The sequence below is a fragment of the Sceloporus undulatus genome, chromosome 1 (assembly GCF_019175285.1).
Source record: "Sceloporus undulatus isolate JIND9_A2432 ecotype Alabama chromosome 1, SceUnd_v1.1, whole genome shotgun sequence".
Taxonomy (NCBI): Eukaryota; Metazoa; Chordata; class Lepidosauria; order Squamata; family Phrynosomatidae; genus Sceloporus; species Sceloporus undulatus.
In genome coordinates this window covers 104,169,280-104,188,000 of record NC_056522.1, presented here as the reverse complement: position 1 = coordinate 104,188,000, position 18,721 = coordinate 104,169,280, and the positions used below count along the sequence as shown (strand labels likewise).

The 18,721-nt window shown below is 37.4% G+C and overlaps 1 protein-coding gene across 1 annotated transcript in view; it reads right to left on the bottom strand.

The window, feature by feature from the left end:
- MAN1A1 (mannosidase alpha class 1A member 1) overlaps positions 1 to 18,721 on the bottom strand; it is a 79,553-nt gene that overhangs the window by 46,295 nt on the left and 14,537 nt on the right. The window contains exons 2-3 of the mRNA XM_042454093.1: positions 9,010 to 9,106; positions 2,368 to 2,483 (exon numbers count right to left, since the gene is read on the bottom strand). Coding sequence (XP_042310027.1) covers positions 2,368 to 2,483; positions 9,010 to 9,106 — 213 coding nt within the window. The remainder of the gene's footprint in view (positions 1 to 2,367; positions 2,484 to 9,009; positions 9,107 to 18,721) is intronic.

The window sequence follows — 18,721 nt, the reverse complement described above, 5'->3', positions numbered from 1 at the left end:
CCCCCCCCCCCCAGTAAAAAACCTTTTCCCCATGACTTCAAAATTTCCAAAAATTTTACATCTCTAGTTCTGAGTACAGTGGTACCTCGGGTTACGAAATTAATTCGTTCCGCGGCTAATTTCGTAACCCGAAAAACCTTCGTAACCTGAATTGCCATAGGCGCTAATGGAAAAAATAGCTCTCTGCTGCCCTCCGGTGGCGGCCTTTCCATTTAAAACAGCGCCGGGGTTTTTTCGTAACCCGAAAAAACCTTCGTAAGCCGAAACAATAAATCCCTATGGGATTTTTTCGTATCCCGAAAAATTCGTAAGCTGGGTAATTCGTATCCCGGGGTACCACTGTACATGTATGTAGGATCATAGTACTAAGCACATAAAGACTCTTATACAACAGTTAGATTATTATAAATTGTAATTCCATAGTGACATGACAAACAGTTTTGGCAGAAAGATTTATGTTTCCAAGAAACATTATGCAGGAAAGAGATAAGTTAAGCGAGGTAATGCCAGTTGTAATTCTGCATCAAAGGATTTCCTGCAATTAATTGTTACAATCTGAAAAATACTGAAATACATCTACTTTGCAACTTTAAACAATTAGTTTCTGCCTTTGGCCTAACATGAACTGATCACAACTTTTCAGCTTTATATTCACACTTTCTCTAGAACAGGACTTTATTTCAATTTTTCAGAATCTGAGACCAACACTTATATAGTATATATGATTTACATTCTAAAAAGGTACTCAAGAAAAATGGGATGCAGATGCTCATTTCTATATCAGGTAGTCGGGAATTTAGTTGAATGTTCTGTTCATATGAACAGTGGAGCAACATGTATAGTTGGCTCTTGGTATCCGCGGGGGAAATGTTCTGGACACCCCCCCCCATGAATACCAATATACGTGGATGCTCAAGTTCTGTTGTCCCCAATGGTGGCGCATGTACACAACCACACTGCCATTAAGAACAACGGAACTCCAAATGTGGTGCATGCACGTGGCTGCCCTGCCGTGGCCATGTTAGAGACAACAGGTCTTAATAGCTTGTTATCAACTTCGGCTGATACGCCAGCTGCATCTTTTCTTGGAGCTGGAGGATCTGGAAACGGTAGTACTTGCGCTGGTAACCTCACAACTTGACTTCTGTAATGTGCTCTACATGGGGCTACCCTTGTGCCTAGTCCAGAAACTTCAATTAGTTCAAAACATTCCGGCCAGATTGATCAATGGAAAAACCAGACGTGACCATATAACACCGATTTTGAAATCTCTTCACTGGTTGCCTATTAGTTTCCGGTAAACAGTACAGTACAAGGTGTTGGTGATGACCTTCATGGCCTGGGTCCAGTTTATTTGAGGGATTGCCTTCTTCCATATAATTCACTCCACGCACTTAGGTCCTCTGGGAAAAATTTACTGCAGCCAATAAAAATCAGGTTGGCTGCGGTTACCCAGAGGGCCTTTTCATCAGCCGCTTCCACATTATGGAATGGCCTGTCGGAAGAGATCTGACATATTGGCAATCTAGTTAGCTTCAAAAAAGCTGTCAAAACGGATCTTTTCTGACAGACCTTCCCTGAATAATGCATTCGGTCTCCTCTCTGATATAGACCATCCTGTTGATACCCTAAGATGTCCTATTTCTCCTGTCCCTGACTGTTTTAATAAGTGTTTTAATGATTTAAAAGGTATTTTATTATTGTCATGTTGAAATTATTGTTGTGCATGTAAGGTAGGAAAGGTTAGTGCGATTTATATTTTATATTATATGAATTGTATGTATTTTATATTATAAAGTTTTATTACTGTTGTAAGCTGCCTTGATCCTATGGGAGAGCTGGGATAAAAATAAAATGTTGTTCTTATTATTATTGTTATTATTAGCAGTGCAGTCATGTACATATGCCATCATGGGACAATGGGAGCTGTTCTTAATGGCAGCATGACCACCTGCATGTGCCACCATTGGGGACAAGATGGCCTTGCCGTTTGTAGATGTTTGAAATCATGGATGGCAAGTCCACAGATACTGTGGGCCAACTGTATATAGGGAATACAGTGCACTCTTCGTATTGAGAGGGGTTTGGTTCAGGCCCCTCCACATATGCCAAAACCACAGATGATCGCACCCCATATTCTTCAAGGGTGACAATTTGAATGCACATCACTGCCATTGCATAACATGGTGTGTGGCAATCTACTGGTGGTCAAATTAACATATCTAAAGCCTGCAGGTACACAGGCTCCATTGTCCTAATCACTTTACCACGTTTGCTCTTTCTGAGATTTATGTTTTGAAATAGAAATTTAGTCATAGTCATAGTAATATATGCCCCATACAAAAGTCCATAAAGACTAATACTCACCACATTGAAATCTAGATTTTTCTCCACCCACTCTTTGGCTTCTTGGAATTCATCTTTCATTTCCATGATATATAGTGTATCCAATGCATCAACAATTGTTGCTCCTTGAATATTGCCTGAAAATAGCCATTGAAACAATTACTGATGTAATTCCTTACTAGCTGTTGTCATGATAGTCTGCTGAATCAATTTCTATATAATCTGCTGTATATCATTAATTACAACTGAAATGCAAATGAACTTCAAATTCCATGCTGTTGCTGAACTAATTTCCACAAAAGAATACTATCTGGGATTCTTTTATATACTGTTTAGAGCATCATTTTCTCATATAAACTACATCCTTTACTCTCAGCCACTTGCAATTCCCTTCTATAAGTATGTTCCTTTGTTCATATTCTGCACTATTCAAGTTATCCATGCTGGATTTTAAATTCTTGTTTAATTCTGTTCTCTAATGTTTGAACTGTAATATTCATTTATTTTAAATGTTAATATATTGCTATGGTTTTGTATCTACTGTGACAAGAAAGTGGACTTAATCAGTGATTTTAAAGGTACAATATTTCAATTCTGACCCATATTGTACATCCTTATGATTTTTGCCTTTAGTAAGCCCTAACACAACCCTTACCTATGAAGATACACCTGTTTATCTATTAACAATAGAAGGCGCTAGCTATGAACAATATTGCATTTTCGTACAAAAATACTTTTCAGACAATGCAAGTATGTGGTAGCTCTAGAAGGGAATTGTGGTTTTATGAAAGCATTATCCACCTAGAATGCCTCCGATTGACATATATAGAAATATCTTGAAGCAAGTCCACATTAATCAGCATAAATGACCTTTCCCTTGGTTATAAAAACACAAATATTGGACATTCCAGATTATGCCCTATATAAACCACATTCTTTTCTCTCCACTTATTGAAATTAAATATAAGAAAGTGAGGGGCACATTATATACTATGGAAGGTTTCAATAAACTGAACTTGGATAAATGAAGAACTGAATAAACTCTCAATCACTGAATGTTAAATTGCCAAGTAAGTCCAACACCTACAGGAAATATATATGGTCTAGTATGTTTAGCAATTCTAAATAATAATAATAATAATAATAATAATAGGATTTATTTATATACCGCCCAATCACTGGGAATCCGAGCTGTTTACAACAGAGGGGATAATAGACAGTTCCCTGCCCTCAGGCTTACAATCTAAAAAGACACGACACAAAAGGAGAAGGGAATGGTGGTGGTGGGGGGATCAGGTCCAGCATTCTTCTCTCCCTCTGAGGCCTGGACCAAGGAAGATGAACCGGAGGGAGGGCTCTTCTTCTTCCAGGCAGGCTTGGTGGAACTAGCCTGCCTCTCTCTCCCTCAAGATGGTGGATGAAGGGAGGCCTCGTCTTCTTCCAGGCAGGCCTGGTGGAGCTAGCCTGCCTCCCTCCCCCTCCAGATGGAGGATGAAGGGAGGGCTCTTCTTCTTCCAGGCAGGCCTGGTGGAGCTAGCCTGCCTCCTTCCCCCTCCAGATGGAGGATGAAGGGAGGGCTATTCTAAAGTCTTAAATAAAGGGTTGTAATTTGTGCACATTGAATAAAATATATAAAAAGTTGCAATTCCAGTAAAAAAAGACACAGTTTGTCATGGATAATATAAGAACAACTCAATGTACACTTGGAAGATAACTCTCACTAACTTACTTTCTAATAAACTTTCATTGCATTGGACTCTGCATTTGTTCCAAGTGTAAGCCATTATTTCTCTAAATCAAACAGAACTGCTGTTTGTTTTTCTGTACTGGATAAAATGACTTGTTGTTGCAGTCAATGAGAGGGAACTAGAGAAATGCATAGCTAACCATTTATATACTAGGTATCTTGTGAGGGTAAATACCTTCATTTTGGTCTTCATTTTGATCAGACACATAAATCTTACATCATATTCCTTCTAAATATTCTGATACAAAAACAAAGTCCTTTAAGAGACCAACATGCTATTTGACATAGCATCATTTATAGGACAAAAGAGGGTAATTCAATTTACAATGAATAGAGCACAAATAGGATAAAGTTATTTGATTTACCAATAAATCTTAGAACTAATTAAGCTGCCAGAAGGAAGTGTTATTGAATTTAAAATAGTTTTATCATATTAAATCAGCATAAGCTATAAATACAAAATGTCAGTTTACAATTCCAGCAGGACAATTCACTTAGTAAAGGATCCGATTTTTAAATGTCTCTAAAAGCAAGTAAACAGAATAGAGATGTTCAGCTTGTGCTAAACAGCCCCAGGCCATATAAGCCACACTGTACAGCATAGTACGAGGAAGATTGGCATTACATGTAAGAGCAAGCAAGTTGACATGAGTGGGAGTGTGCACTCCCCCTCCCCCCCAAAAATTGCTTTCCTTGGAGACCTGTTACTTGCAATAATCTAAGAGGGATGCTGAAAAGTTCTCAGTGTGACCCACTTCCCAAAATCTAAGTGTAATTTTGTCACTGTAGTTTGAAAGAGTGTCCTTTTGTATTATAAACTGCCAATTTGCAGTAACATAGCTCTGTGCTTTACAGACTATAGCAAAGCTTTTGACTGCTTAAAGACATGGGAGTGCCACGACATTTGATAGTCCTGATGAGAAATCTATGCCTAGGACAAGAGGCTACTGTGAATATGGAGAATCAGACTGGTTCCTAATTGGTAAAGTTGTCAGGCATTTTGAGTGATCTCATGATAAATCTTTGGTACGATTCGTCAGTAATTACATCACAATAGTTACATCACGATGATCTGGAGACAAAGCAACAGTCCTTGTAGCAGTGGCACTTCAGTTCACCATGGCCCAAAAAATTAAAGATTCAAACAGTAGCAGGAATGGTTACGGCCACAGTTTTTTGGGATAAGGTAAGTATTTTGATGACTAACTTCAGAGGATCCAAATTATTAATGCAGACTACTACTCAAAGTTGCTGTGCTGATTAAAGTAGACATTGAAGGAAAAATGGCAAGGGAAGCTGTGGAAAGGGGCTCCCAAGTTGCAGGATAGTGCACTTGCTCTCAGGGCTGGCAAGACGATGGATGTTTTGAAGAATATGGGGTTTGAGTTCATAGACCATTATCTGAGAGGGGTCCTGGTAGACTACAAGTTGAACATGAGTCAACAGTGTGATATGGCAGCTAAAAAGGTCAAGGCAATTCTAGGCTGCATCAATAGAAATATAGTGTCTAGAGTGAGGGAAGTAAAAGTGCCACTCTATTCCGCTTTGGTCAGACCTCACCTGGAATATTGTGTTCAGTTCTGGGCACCACAACTAAAAACGATGTTGACAACTGCAGCATGCCCAGAAGAGGGTGACCAAAATGGTGAAGGGTATGGAAACCATGCCCTTTGAGGAGTGACTTAGCAAGTTTGGTGTATTTAGCCTGGAGAAGAGACGATTATGAGGTGATATGACAGTCCTGTTTAAGTAGTTGAAGGGATGTCACATTGAGGATGGAGCAAGCTTGTTTTCTGCTGCTCCAGACACTAGAACTTGGAACAATGATTGCAAGCTACAGGAAAAGACATTCTACCTGAACATTAGGAGGAACTTCCTGACAGTAATTGCTGTTCAACATCGGAACATACTCCCTCAGAGTGTAGTGGAGTCTCCTTCTTTGGAAGTTTCTAAACAGAGGCTGGATGGCCATCTGTCGGGGGTGCTTTGATTATGTGTTCCTGAATGGCAGGGGGGTTGGACTGGACAACCTTTGAGGTTTTTTCCAACTCGAAGATTCTATGACCACCCACCTAACTCACCAAATCTTGCTCCATCTGACTATTTTGTATTTCCAATCCTTAAGAAGAGTTTGAAAGGAAGGACATTTCCAAATGATTCAGAGGTGATAGCAGTAGCAGCAGAGCAGTGTTTTTTGGGGGGGGGGGAAAGGTTAAAGAAACTTGAGCAACAACATGCCAAGTGTGTAAAATTTAGGGGTGAATATGTGGAATAGCTTTTAAGTTTCATGTAGATCATTCTCTTCAGGCCAAGAACTTTTCAGCACCCCCTCATAGTAACAAACTGTAAGGCTGCTATAGTAACTGCAATTTGATTTCATGTCCTTGTAGTGAAGTCAACATAATCAGACTATATTCATTTGTCTGAAGCTTATCTTAGCAAAAAATTGTAAGCTAAAATTCTGAACACTTTTGGAAAATCATGAACTAGCTGTGTGCTGGTACATGCAGCTCTTTCCCTCCAGCTTTACTCCTTCCACCTGCATGAATTTAAATAATCCAGACCAGTTTTTTTTTTTGGGGGGGGGGTGTCTTGGTTTGCCAATACGAAACAAGATAGGAATGATAGAATAAACTGATATATAATTCTGGTTTACAAAAGGAGCAAGAAAGGCAGGGCTTCCAGTTTGGATAGCATTCTAAAACTGTTTCTGGTTTACTTCAGCAGAGACATGCTAATGGGAAGCAAAGAGGTTGTGTACATTTGACATACATTTGCTTCAAGAAAGAACTTTTTTTTACTATTATTTCTGTGGGTAAAATCAAAAGCCACTACAAAAGTAATTAAGCCCTGAAATCAATTAGTAATCATAGCATCTGATATGTGCTACCATGAATCTTATTTTCTATAATGGAATACCTGCAAAAATGATTATCTACTAGACTATATGTTGCTACATATAGTCAATTTATTTTGCAAACCTCATCCAATCTGATGCTTCAAACTTGAAATGATAGATGCAACTCCTATAGTACTACAATCCTGTTCTGCCAATTTCCAATGATCTTTTTAAAAGTAAGTTCTAAGGACAAATAATGAAGGACAACTCCAAGTTTTCTTGGATGAAAACTGATTACTTGAAGCCATTACCATTTGGGTTCAAATCTGCTTATTGAACAGAAACAGCCTTGGTAAACGACTAATGCAGGAAACTAGGCAGAGGGAGTATATTCCTGTTGATTTTGCAGGACCTCACGGCAGTATTCAGCACCATCAATCATGGTAGCTCTCTAGGCCTTCTGGCTGATATGAAAGTTGGGTCACTGTTCTGAAGCTGTTTCTCTCATTCTTGTCTACACATTCCAAGAAGGCGAGGGGAATTTTTTATGGCCATTAGTCAATGGGTTGATACTGACTCTCTATTATTTTTAACATCTACATGAAGCTGCTGTGTAAATTTATCCAGAGGGGGTTTTTTTTTGGAACACAGTTTCATCAATATATTGATGATATCCAGCTGTATCTTTTGAAATGGATGTCAAAGAGGATGTGGAGGTCTTGAATTGTTGTCTAGAGGCAGTGAAGTATAGGATGTTGGCAGACAAACTGAGGTACAATCCAGACAAAACAAGTGATGATGCAGAAGACAATATGGCACTGGAATTAATATATGTTCTGGTTGCATTTCCTTTGAAAAGAGTAGATGACTTAATAATGCTTTTGGACCCAGCTTATAGAAGGTGGAAGACCTCATGATTGTGGTGGTCAGACATGCATTTGACTGGCACTGGTTGGTACACCAGTTCTGTTCCTTCCTAGAGAAAGTGGACTAGACCATAGTGTTTAATGCCTTAATTATATCCTCATTAGACTACAGTAATGCAATCTCTAAATGGGACAGCTCTGATTAGAGACTACAGTCACTGGAAAATGTGATGATGGATCTGCAGTCTGGTGAGTGATTTAGAAACTGTGTATCACTGGTCTTGTCTATATGTCCCACCATTGGGGAGAACAGGCTGGTGAGTAAAAAGACTTGTAGCAGTTATCTAGACTATAGAAGTGTCAAGTGTCTAAAAATTATATAATTTTTTTTAAAAAGAGATATGACCCAAGAGCAGATTTCCACTTTGGATTTTTGGATGGATGAAGGTAGAGAGAAGGTGACCGAAAAAATAGGACTCTTCTATTGTAAGGGCAAAAGAGATGTGAGTGAATATATATATATATATATACACACACACACACACACACACACACACGCAAACTGTTTTGTTGTTTTTTAATAAACATATATCAATAAAGTTTCTTCAAATAGTCAGTAAATTTCTACAGAAAACTATCATCTACTGGAAAACTGCAGATAGTCAACTTTTTAAAGTATTAAAGAAGCAGAACATAACTGTCAAAGGATTAGACAAATGAAGAGTTCTAAAGAAGTCAAAAGTTTGCTCCACCTTTTGCGCCAGTCTGGATGTATTGCCCATCTGTGCATCACCCTCTCCCCCAGTGCACAAACTTGTTTGTCCTTGCTTTTTAAGTGTATGAAAAGGTGTTAACAATTTTCCAATTTCACAGAATTTCACCATCAACACATAATGTTTTTATAGCTTTTATTTGTTATTTTACCTCAATCACGGGATTCAAGGTTTCACAGCTATAGAACAAAAATCGTAGAAATAAAGAATGGAAGACTACAGCATTCCATTGGTGCTGCAGGCATGTTATTTCCTGTATCTGAAGGACAAAATAGTGACAAAGTAATGCTGCTTTCATTTCCCCCCAATAATCAACCATTTAAAGATAGCCACGTGTCATAACATCTGGTTAAGAGCACACATGTTTCTAATGTAATCTTTTACTTCAGAGCAGTAAATCAACTGATGTCACTAAGCACAAAAGCACATATTACTTACCAAATAAATTGCTTGAGTGTCCTTGTTTCGATATGGGTTTCAGTTCATTTAATCCCCATGCGTAATGTTTATAATTATCCCAGGCGTGTTTCATCATCTGGTGGGAAATGAAAGCAGGATTATAATGTTGATTTAGCAAGAAACCACCATGGTAAATACTAGCAGAAAATATACTGTGCTCCAAAGATCCATGCATTTAACTCAGTGGTTAATTAAATCCATATCACATTACAGGCATAACATTTTAACATTAAACATTATTGCAGCAGCAGCATGTTGCTGTTGTGCTATTTTTAGTTCTAGTAATATGCCTGCTTTTATCTAATTCCATTCCCTATGATTAATTAGGAATCTGTAATGCTTACCTATTAATTCTAATTAAGATGTTTAGTTAAAAGACTATTAATCCCATTAAGAATGTTTTCTTTAAGATGACAAGTTTCTGAAAATATTACAGCAAAGCTTATATATTTTATTCACCTACATCATATGTTTACAAAGTTACAGAAGGTAAATCCAAAAGCTTGCAGAGGTTGCAAGTTTTGCTAAAAACTATGTAACTGAAACAACTTGGTTAGGTGAAAAGAAAGTTTGGGGAATAAATGGCGACAGGATATTTCCATTAAAGCGCATGGTGGTATAAAATATAGATTGACCACAGACTTTAACAAGTTTTGGAATATGTAGGTGAAAGCATTCTATACTAAGAACAGCTACAAACTACATACTTTCCAATATTTCATAATTGAAAATCTAGTATTCTTATATTTCCCAGCATTCATACTTCCTTATCCCAATCATCTCCACTCTTCCCCTGCTATTTTTGCCACTATGTAGCAGGAGAGTAAAACTATCCTATTCCCAAGTGTGCATGATATGCTTTGCACATGTTTGGGCTACATTTCCTAGAGAGGATGCAAAAGAAACCAAAGTTAACTCGAAAGAAAACAGTTAGATGTGACCTTGGTGCTCAGACCAAATACCAATTCAAGAATGACTGCAGAGACATGTCCTCAACCTCTTCTACTTGCTTCTAAATGTTTATTTCCCGCAATATACATGCCATTGCCTTTGAAAAGGAGATTGCAATGTAACACATACCTAATACAAAAGCACACCTAACTTTCTTCAAATGTAAGACTATACTTTAAAAACAATTTCCCATTTGCCTCTGCATCTTGATTTTTTTTTAAAAGATGTTTGTTGGGAACTGCTGACTTCATCACTGTGAATATCATCCTATTAAGCAATTCTAAGCACGAAGACATTTCCGTATGCTTTCAGCACATTTAGTGTGACAAACTGGTAATGGAGGAATAAACTGCATCACCACATAGTTAATAGTCATGGCTTTCCTTTCTTTATAATTCTGTAAAGTCAGCTTCTTTTTCTCCTTTGGGCAGAGTACTTACTAGACTGGTGTTCTCAGCCTGGTGCCCTACATATGTTCTGGACTACAGCTGTCATTACTCTGACCACTGTCGCTGCTGGATGAGGCAGTTGGAATTGAGAACTGAGAGTCCAAAACACCCAGAGGCTGGTCGACTGGGGAAAGGTAGATTCTATACTAAGCTATTTATAACTAAAGGAAAAATCTGATAAACATTTAACTCTCTTTAGGCCCTTGGTTGAGAGACCTTGATAATCAATTCTGGCTAGACCATGGAAATCCACTGGGTGACCTTGAGAAAGTTACACTCTTTCAGAGGAAGGCAAAGGCAAACCCCCTGTGAAGAAACTTGCCAAGAAAACCCCATGATAGGGTTTGCCTTAGGGTCACCATAAGTTGGAAACAACTTGAAGGGACAAAGCAACAACAAACGAAATCATCCACAAATATGGTGGTTAAATTCTGTGAATTATACTGGCTGTTGTGACTATCACTTTATAAATCTTTACTTAATGTTGATATCAAAATGTTGACAGCTATTTTATCTAACAGATTTCAAAAAGTCATTCCATGTTTGGTAAGTCTTGACTAGTAGGTGTTATCAAACACAGGCAGGGAGCTGGTAATATTTGGTTGTGGCTCTATTTGAAACTCAGAATTGATCAGCAAGCCATTATTTCTTTAGATGATGAGAAGGCCTTTGATAAAACTTACTGTCCATTTATTTTCACAGTATTGGCTAATTTTGGGTTTTGTAAAATATTTTTTAAATGGATATTTTTTTATATATTTGAACCAAGAGCACAGGTTATGACCAATGCTCTTTAATTCATTAATTCATTTTTCTTCTTTTACAAAACATTGGAATAGGACACAAGGCAGGGATGTCCATCATTTCCTTTAATACCGGACTTGTCCTTAGAACCTTTAGCATGTCCTATCAGTCAACTTTCAAGGATCAATGGATTTGTGGATTGTCCAGTTAGAACAGGGGTAGGCAACCTTTTTGAGCTGGGGGCCGGGTTGCTGTCCCTCACACAACTGGGGGGCCGAAGCCAAAAAATAAATAATTAAATAATTTTTTAAAAAAATAAATATATAAATAAACCAGGACAAATGTAGGGCAAAATTTTCAAATGGAAGACACTTTTTTTAAAAAAATGGAGGACACGCAAAAAAATTTGCTGATTTTTTAAAAAATGTTAATATAAATGCATGTTTCTGAGGCTTCTATAGACAATTGCCCTCCAAAGGCCCCGGCGGCAATCGGCGGCAGGACCGGGCTGGGGCCGGTCCCAAGGCCTCGCCGGGCCGCATCCGGCCCACGGGCCGCAGGTTGCCTACCCCTGACTTAGAATTTGAAAATGTCCTTTTTGCAGATGAACTATTGCTGTTCATTTCAAATCCCCAGCAACAGATACCTGTTTTGATGCAGTTGGTTAATAATTTCAGTAAAATATCTGGGTATTCAATTAATTGGGATGAAGGAAATGAAATTCTGCATGCTGTTGATGGTCCGCAAACTTTATTATCTTAAAAAGCCCATAATAAAGTTTTTGGACTAACACCATGTGGGACTTAGTTTCCTTTATCTCTTCTACCGTGAATACATGCGTTCCAGTTTTTTGTTCTATTCAATCAATTGGTCCAAGTTAGAAATATTGCTAGTAGGAGACAAGACAACTCCAGCATATTTAAAGCATGGCAGTTTCAATACTGCCCAAATTCTATTACTTGTTTGGATATAATTATTCCTAGGGACTTCTCAGATGATTAATCTTAATATAAGTAAACATATTGCCCAAGATTTAGAGATGACTCTGTGGGGTAAGGCAAATGTGATTAAAATTGATGTTATGCATAGAATTGTTAATGTTGTTAATATTGTTAATGGAATTCCTCTACTTATACCTTGCAAGTGTTTTTAAAAACTACATGCATTGTTTAGTAGAGCTGGGGCCCATCTCATTTTTAGATTATAAGCCTGAGGGCAGGGAAACATCTGAATAACTATCTCTAAGCTGCTCAGAACCATTAGGGCTGAAGAGTGGGGTATAAATACCGTAAATCATCAATCAATCAATCAATCAATCTCCTTCTAGAATGCAAATTTTAATCTAAGAGGAGGGTTCAGCCTCCCAGATCACCTTACATACCATATCTGTTATCTTATGTTAATATTTCGACATATCCACTTCAATTAAGTAATCCACCATGATTAGTCTTGGAGTCTTCAATTCTGGCACTCCTATTATAAATGGATGGTAGTTCTCACAAGGACAGTGTTTTGCCAACATTTTCAGCATTTAGAACTGTGTGCCAAATATTGTCTCACCAACTGCAATTTGACCCATATGCTTATGCCAAAGTGAGTTTATGAGGAAATCCAGATTTCAAAAGGAAATGGTAAGGAAACATTTTTATGGCAAGTGTGAGCTAATAATGGGATTGTTACTTTACATCAGATGCTTGGTGTTGATGGTGGGTTTATACCTTTTTCAATTTTGCAAGAGCAGTTTAAATTACTCTTATCAGTTAAATGCCAATATCTACAACTGAAACATTTGTTACAATCAAGATTTGGCCATGCAGCTTTAAGTGCATGTGAGGTTTCCTTAATATTAGAGACATTAACTGAGGCTAACCAATTATCCATACCAATAATTTATATCTATCTATCCATCTAGATATATCAATTATCTATAAATAAATATGTGTGAAGATTGCAGCATGAAATAGCAAGAAATAGAGAAGGGAAATATCTAATTCTGACTAATCAATGGCCAGCAACTTTATGATCTATAACTAGTATGGCTATAGACCTCCAATGACAGTGCATCTACATTGCAGAAATAGTGTAGTTTGACACCACCTAACTGTCATAGCTCTAGCCTACAGAATACTGGGGTTTGTAGTTCTGTGGGGCAACAGCACTCTTTGGCAGAGGCTCTCTCTCTGGCTTTACTTCGTGAACAAAGATTCAGGAAGGACTCATCCCGCGCTTTCTACAAGCGCGTTGATGACTAAAAAGGCCAATCTGAGATAAACAAGTCTGGTTGCAGAAAGCACAGCAGAAAGTCTCCTTGGGTGATGTTTCCGGGTTGTGGTTCTTTCTGGGCTGTCATTTCTCTTCGAGACTCATTCGGCGTGAGCTTTCAAAAAAGGCTGCAGCATCATGGATAGTGCATCTCCATGCCTCCCGATGCGAGGCCAGGGCGGACCATCGTTGGTGATCAATTTGGCCGAGCCTGAGATGTTGTTTCAGGGAGTCCTTGTATCTCTTCTTTGAGGCGCCCCTCTTACGCTGACCCATGATGAGTTCACCGTAGAATACTATTTTGGGGAGGTGATGGTCCTTCATCCTAGAAACGTGTCCTGCCCAGCACAGCTACATCCTCAATAGCATGGCCTCAATGCTGGTGATCCCTGCTTGCTCAAGGACAGGAACATTTGTCACATAGTCAGTCCAATGTATATTTAGAATTGTGCGTAAACAGCGCTGATGAAAGCGTTCGACGAGTTGTAGGTGTTGGCGATAGGTGCCCCATGTTTCAGATCCATAAAGGAGAATAGACAGTACAATGGCTCTATACCAGGGGTAGGCAACCTGCGGCCCGCGGGCCGGATGCGGCCCGGCAAGGCCTTGGGACCGGCCCCTGGCCGGTCCTGCTGTCGATTGCCACCGGAGCCTTTGGCCTATCAGGAGGAGGCAGGCAAGGGGGGGCAAGTGGCAGGCAAGGGGGGCAAGCGGCGGGCAAGGGCGGCAATTGTCTATAGAAGCCTCTGAAAAAAGAACATGCATTTATATTAACATTTTTTTAAAAAAAACAGCAAATTTTTTTGCATGTCTTCTACTTTTTTTTTATTTTATTTTTTTTTAAATTTATTTTTTAAAGATACAACAGTAATCCATTGTTATGTACAGGGCTTAAAGATAATTCTAATATTACATAAACTATATACTAAGATCCTAGTCATAATGCATTTTCGTATATAATTACTTCTCCGATTGTTAACAAGTTTTCTATGTACCTTACAATTTTAATATTTTTTATTACATCCCAAATCACCTTACCCTTTCCCTTCCCTCCCTCCCACCCTTAAACAGTTATTATTATTATTTTTTGCTTGACTTGTATCTCGAGCAATATTATAATTGTATTCTTACTACTGGTGGTCGTTACCGACTTTTGGTTAATATTGGTTTGTGATTTGTTACAGGTATGTTATATCATACCTCTTACATCTCTTACTACAATACTTGGAGTTGTTGTTTATAGTTGGAACATATAATAGATCATACTTAGTATACAAGAAAGGTCGCATATATAAATAAAATTTTGTTGTTATTTAATGCCTACAGCTGTTTTTTCATATATTCTTTCTGAGAGATCCAAAGGGCTACTAATACAAGATCTTATATCCAAATTTTGTTACAAAATTCTTTAAGCCGGGTCCAATCATCCTCAGAGTCGTCTATCCATTTCCCTCTTAAATACATTGTAAGTTTATCCAATTCTAACATTTCCTGACTTTTCATAAGCCACTCATCTAAGGAAGGAACTTCTTTATCTTTCCATTTCTGCGCGTAAACCATCCTTGCTGCTGTTACTAAATAGAGGATAAATTTTAAATGTTTCCTGTCCTCTTTACTTTCCACCATATTCAAAAGAAATAATTCAGGTTCAAATTTTATTTGTCTTTTAAGCACTTTTGATATTATCATATGTATTTTCCTCCAAAATGTTTTTGCTTTGGGACATAGCCACCACATATGATAAAATGTTCCTTGATTAGCCATACATTTCCAGCATCTTCCTTCCTTTCCTTTGTTGATTCTTGCCAGTTTACATGGGGTTAAATACCAGCGATGCACCATCTTGTATAAATTCTCCTTCATGTCCATAGACAGAGTTATTTTAAGATCTCTTCCCCATACTCTTTCCCATGCATTTAAATTTATAGTGTGACCTATGTTTCTTGCCCATTTTATTGTGCATTCCTTAATAGTTTCTTGTTCCATCTCTCTAAAAAGAAATAGTTTATATAATTTAGAAATCATACCTTTCTCTGGTTTAAAAATAATTTCATCCAATTCATTATTTTTGATCATAAACCCATATTGTTTTCCATCCACCAAGAACTTTTCCTTTAACTGCAAATAAGGGAACCATGGGCAATTAATACCTTCCTCAGCCAACTCCATGCTAGATTTCAATAAAGGTCTGTTGTTCTGCCATTTAATTAACTCTTTATATTTTAGAGGAGTGGTGGATTCTAAGGGAAGAGTTATGTTCTAAGCCTCCTGGGGTGACAACCAAGTAGGCACTTGATTATAGAATGTTTGTTTTACTTTCTTCCAAACGTTTATTAATGATTTCCTGATGGCATGGTCTTCAAACTGACGGTTCACCTCGACTCTCTTATACCATAGATATCCATGCCATCCATATAGTTTATTAAATCCTTCTAGATTTAACAGTGGTTTATCTGATATTCTAATCCAGGGAATTAGCCATATCATAGTACACGCATAGTAATATAACCTCAAGTCTGGAATCCCGACTCCACCTCTTTCCTTGGCTTCTTTCATAATTTTCCATTTAATTCTAGGTTTTTTCCCTTGCCAAATATATTTCGAAATTTCTTTCTCCCAAATTTTGAAAACTCTTTCGTTTTGAATTATTGGAAGATTTTGAAACAAGAACAGGAGTTTTGGTAATACAGCCATTTTTATAGTTTCTATTCGACCCATTAATGATAACTGTAATCTTCCCCATCTTGAGAGATCTTCCTTTATCTCCTTCCATAAATTAGAGTAATTTAGATCAAAAAGTTCCGAATTCTTTTTTGAAAGGAAAACGCCTAAATATTTCACTTCTTTAGATATTTGACATCCTGTTATACTTTCCAGTTTTACTGTATCGGCTTCTTTCAAATTTAGAGTCAAAATGTTTGATTTTGTTCTGTTTAATTTTAGACCCGCAAATTTACCAAATTCTTGGATAACTGAAAAAGCTGTCTGTATGGTTCCCAGCGGTTCTTCTACTATCAGCGCCAAATCGTCTGCATATCCTCTGATTTTATATTCCATTTTTTTCCATTTGAGTCCCTTTATTTCTTTATTATTTCTAATGTTGTTCAGTAAAATTTCAATTATGGTTATAAATAACAATGGTGAGAGGGGACACCCTTGTCTAGTACCTTTTGAAATTTTGCAGAAATTCGTTAATTCTCCATTTATGATAATTTGAGTGGTTTGCAACTTATATATTTCTTTGATCCATGTTAAGAAATTTGATCCTACCTCCATCTTTTCTAATACCATTATCATGAAGTTCCAGTTAATCGAATCGAACGCTTTCTCCATGTCTAAAAACAGAATTGCTGCTTTTGAGCTAGGGTTTTTATCATAATACTCGATTACATCAATCATTGTACGTATATTTTGGTTTAGATGTCTATCTGGCAAGAATCCACATTGATCTTTGTTAATTATTGTTTTTAATATTCCTTTTAGTCTATTTGCCAAAATAGAAACAAATATTTTGTAATCTTGATTTAATAACGAAATAGGTCTGTAATTTTGGGGTTCCGAATGATCTTTATTAGGCTTAGGAATAAGAGATATGTAAGCATGTTTCCACGTATTAGGTACTCCATTCTGCTTGATGGTATTGAAGGTATTATATAGTAACGGAGTTAGTTCTTCTTGTAATTTCTTATAATACACCGCAGAGAATCCGTCTGGACCTGGCATTTTCCCCAATTTTGTTGCCTTTATTGATTCTATAATTTCCAACATTGTAATGTTTGCATTCAATTTCTCTTTATGGTGACTTGAGATTTTACTTAAATTAGACTTTTGAATATAAAGTTCACATTCTTTTAATAACTCCGTACTTAATTTCTCTTCTTGATATAAGTTCTGGAAGTAGCTTTGGAAGATCTCTTTGATTCTTTTAATGTTGTGTGTAAGTTTTTCCCCATCTTTCATTTCCACAATCAGTCTCTTGTCCCTTTCTTTCCTCAATTTGTATGCTAATACTTTGCCTACTTTGTTTCCAGATTCGAAATATCTTTGTTTAGTAGCTCTGAGTTTTTTCCCTATTTCTTGCAAAGTGAGTTCTCTTAGTTGATTTTGTAGGATCCTAATTTGCTTCGCAGTTTTAACACTGCTATGGTTTGTGCTCAATTCTTCCTCTTTTTCTTTAATTTGTCTGCTTAAAGATTCTATTCTCTGATTTCTTTTTTTATTTTGCTCGATGCTTTTTTGAATAAAGAACCCTCTCATAACTGCCTTTGAAGCTTCCCATACTTGTATTATATCAGTCCCTCTATCCATATTTTCTTTATATTTTTTTTAAAAGTGTCCTCCATTTGAAAATTTTGTCCTACATTTGTCCCGGTTTATTTATTTATTTAATTTTTTTTTTTAAAAAAATATTTAATTATTTATTTTTTGGCTTCGGCCCCCCAGTTGTCTGAGGGACAGCAACCCGGCCCCTGGCTCAAAAAGGTTGCCTACCCCTGCTCTATACACACTGATTTTGGTGCTTCGCCTCAAGTGTTTGTTACTCCAGACTCTTTTGTGAAGCCTTCCAAATGCACTATACGCTTTTGCTAGTCTGTGATCGATCTTTTTATCAATCTTGGCATCTGAGGAGATGATGGTTCCCAGGTAGGTGAAGTGCTGAACGGACTTAAGCACAGATTTGCCTACAGTGATGTGAGGATGGTAGTGTTCTTCCTGAGTTGCAGAATGGTAGAGAACTTCCGTTTTCTTCAGGCTGACTTCCAGCCCAAAGAGCTCTGCAGCTGTTGCAAAGCAGATGTTAGGCGCTGCAGAGCTGCTTCCATATGGGCGAGGGCAGCATCGTCAGCAAAAACCAGAGGCTAAAGACCTTGTAAAACTACAAAGCCCAGGATTCTATAGGATGGAGCTACAACACTTCCAAGTGATGTTAAACTGCATAATGTCTACAATGTAGATGCACCCAACATCTTAAACAGCAGAGATTGCAATTTTGAGTAGACTGGTTGCCACAGTATTGATTCAATAAAGAGATTTCTAAATCTCTCTTGGAGATACAATAATACCAATACTTTTTCCAAAGCATATGTTTTGGAGTTGTCCCATAATAACTACATTTTGGGAGGTAGTAATCACAAGAGTAAATTTAGTGTTAGGAAGTTAAAATAAAAAATAAATAAAGTTCCTTCATATTCAGGAACGTGCATGATGTTTTGCATTATTTACTTGCTTCTTGCAAATTAAAAAATGGCCAATGGAAGTGAATTTCCATTTCCACTTATGAGTGC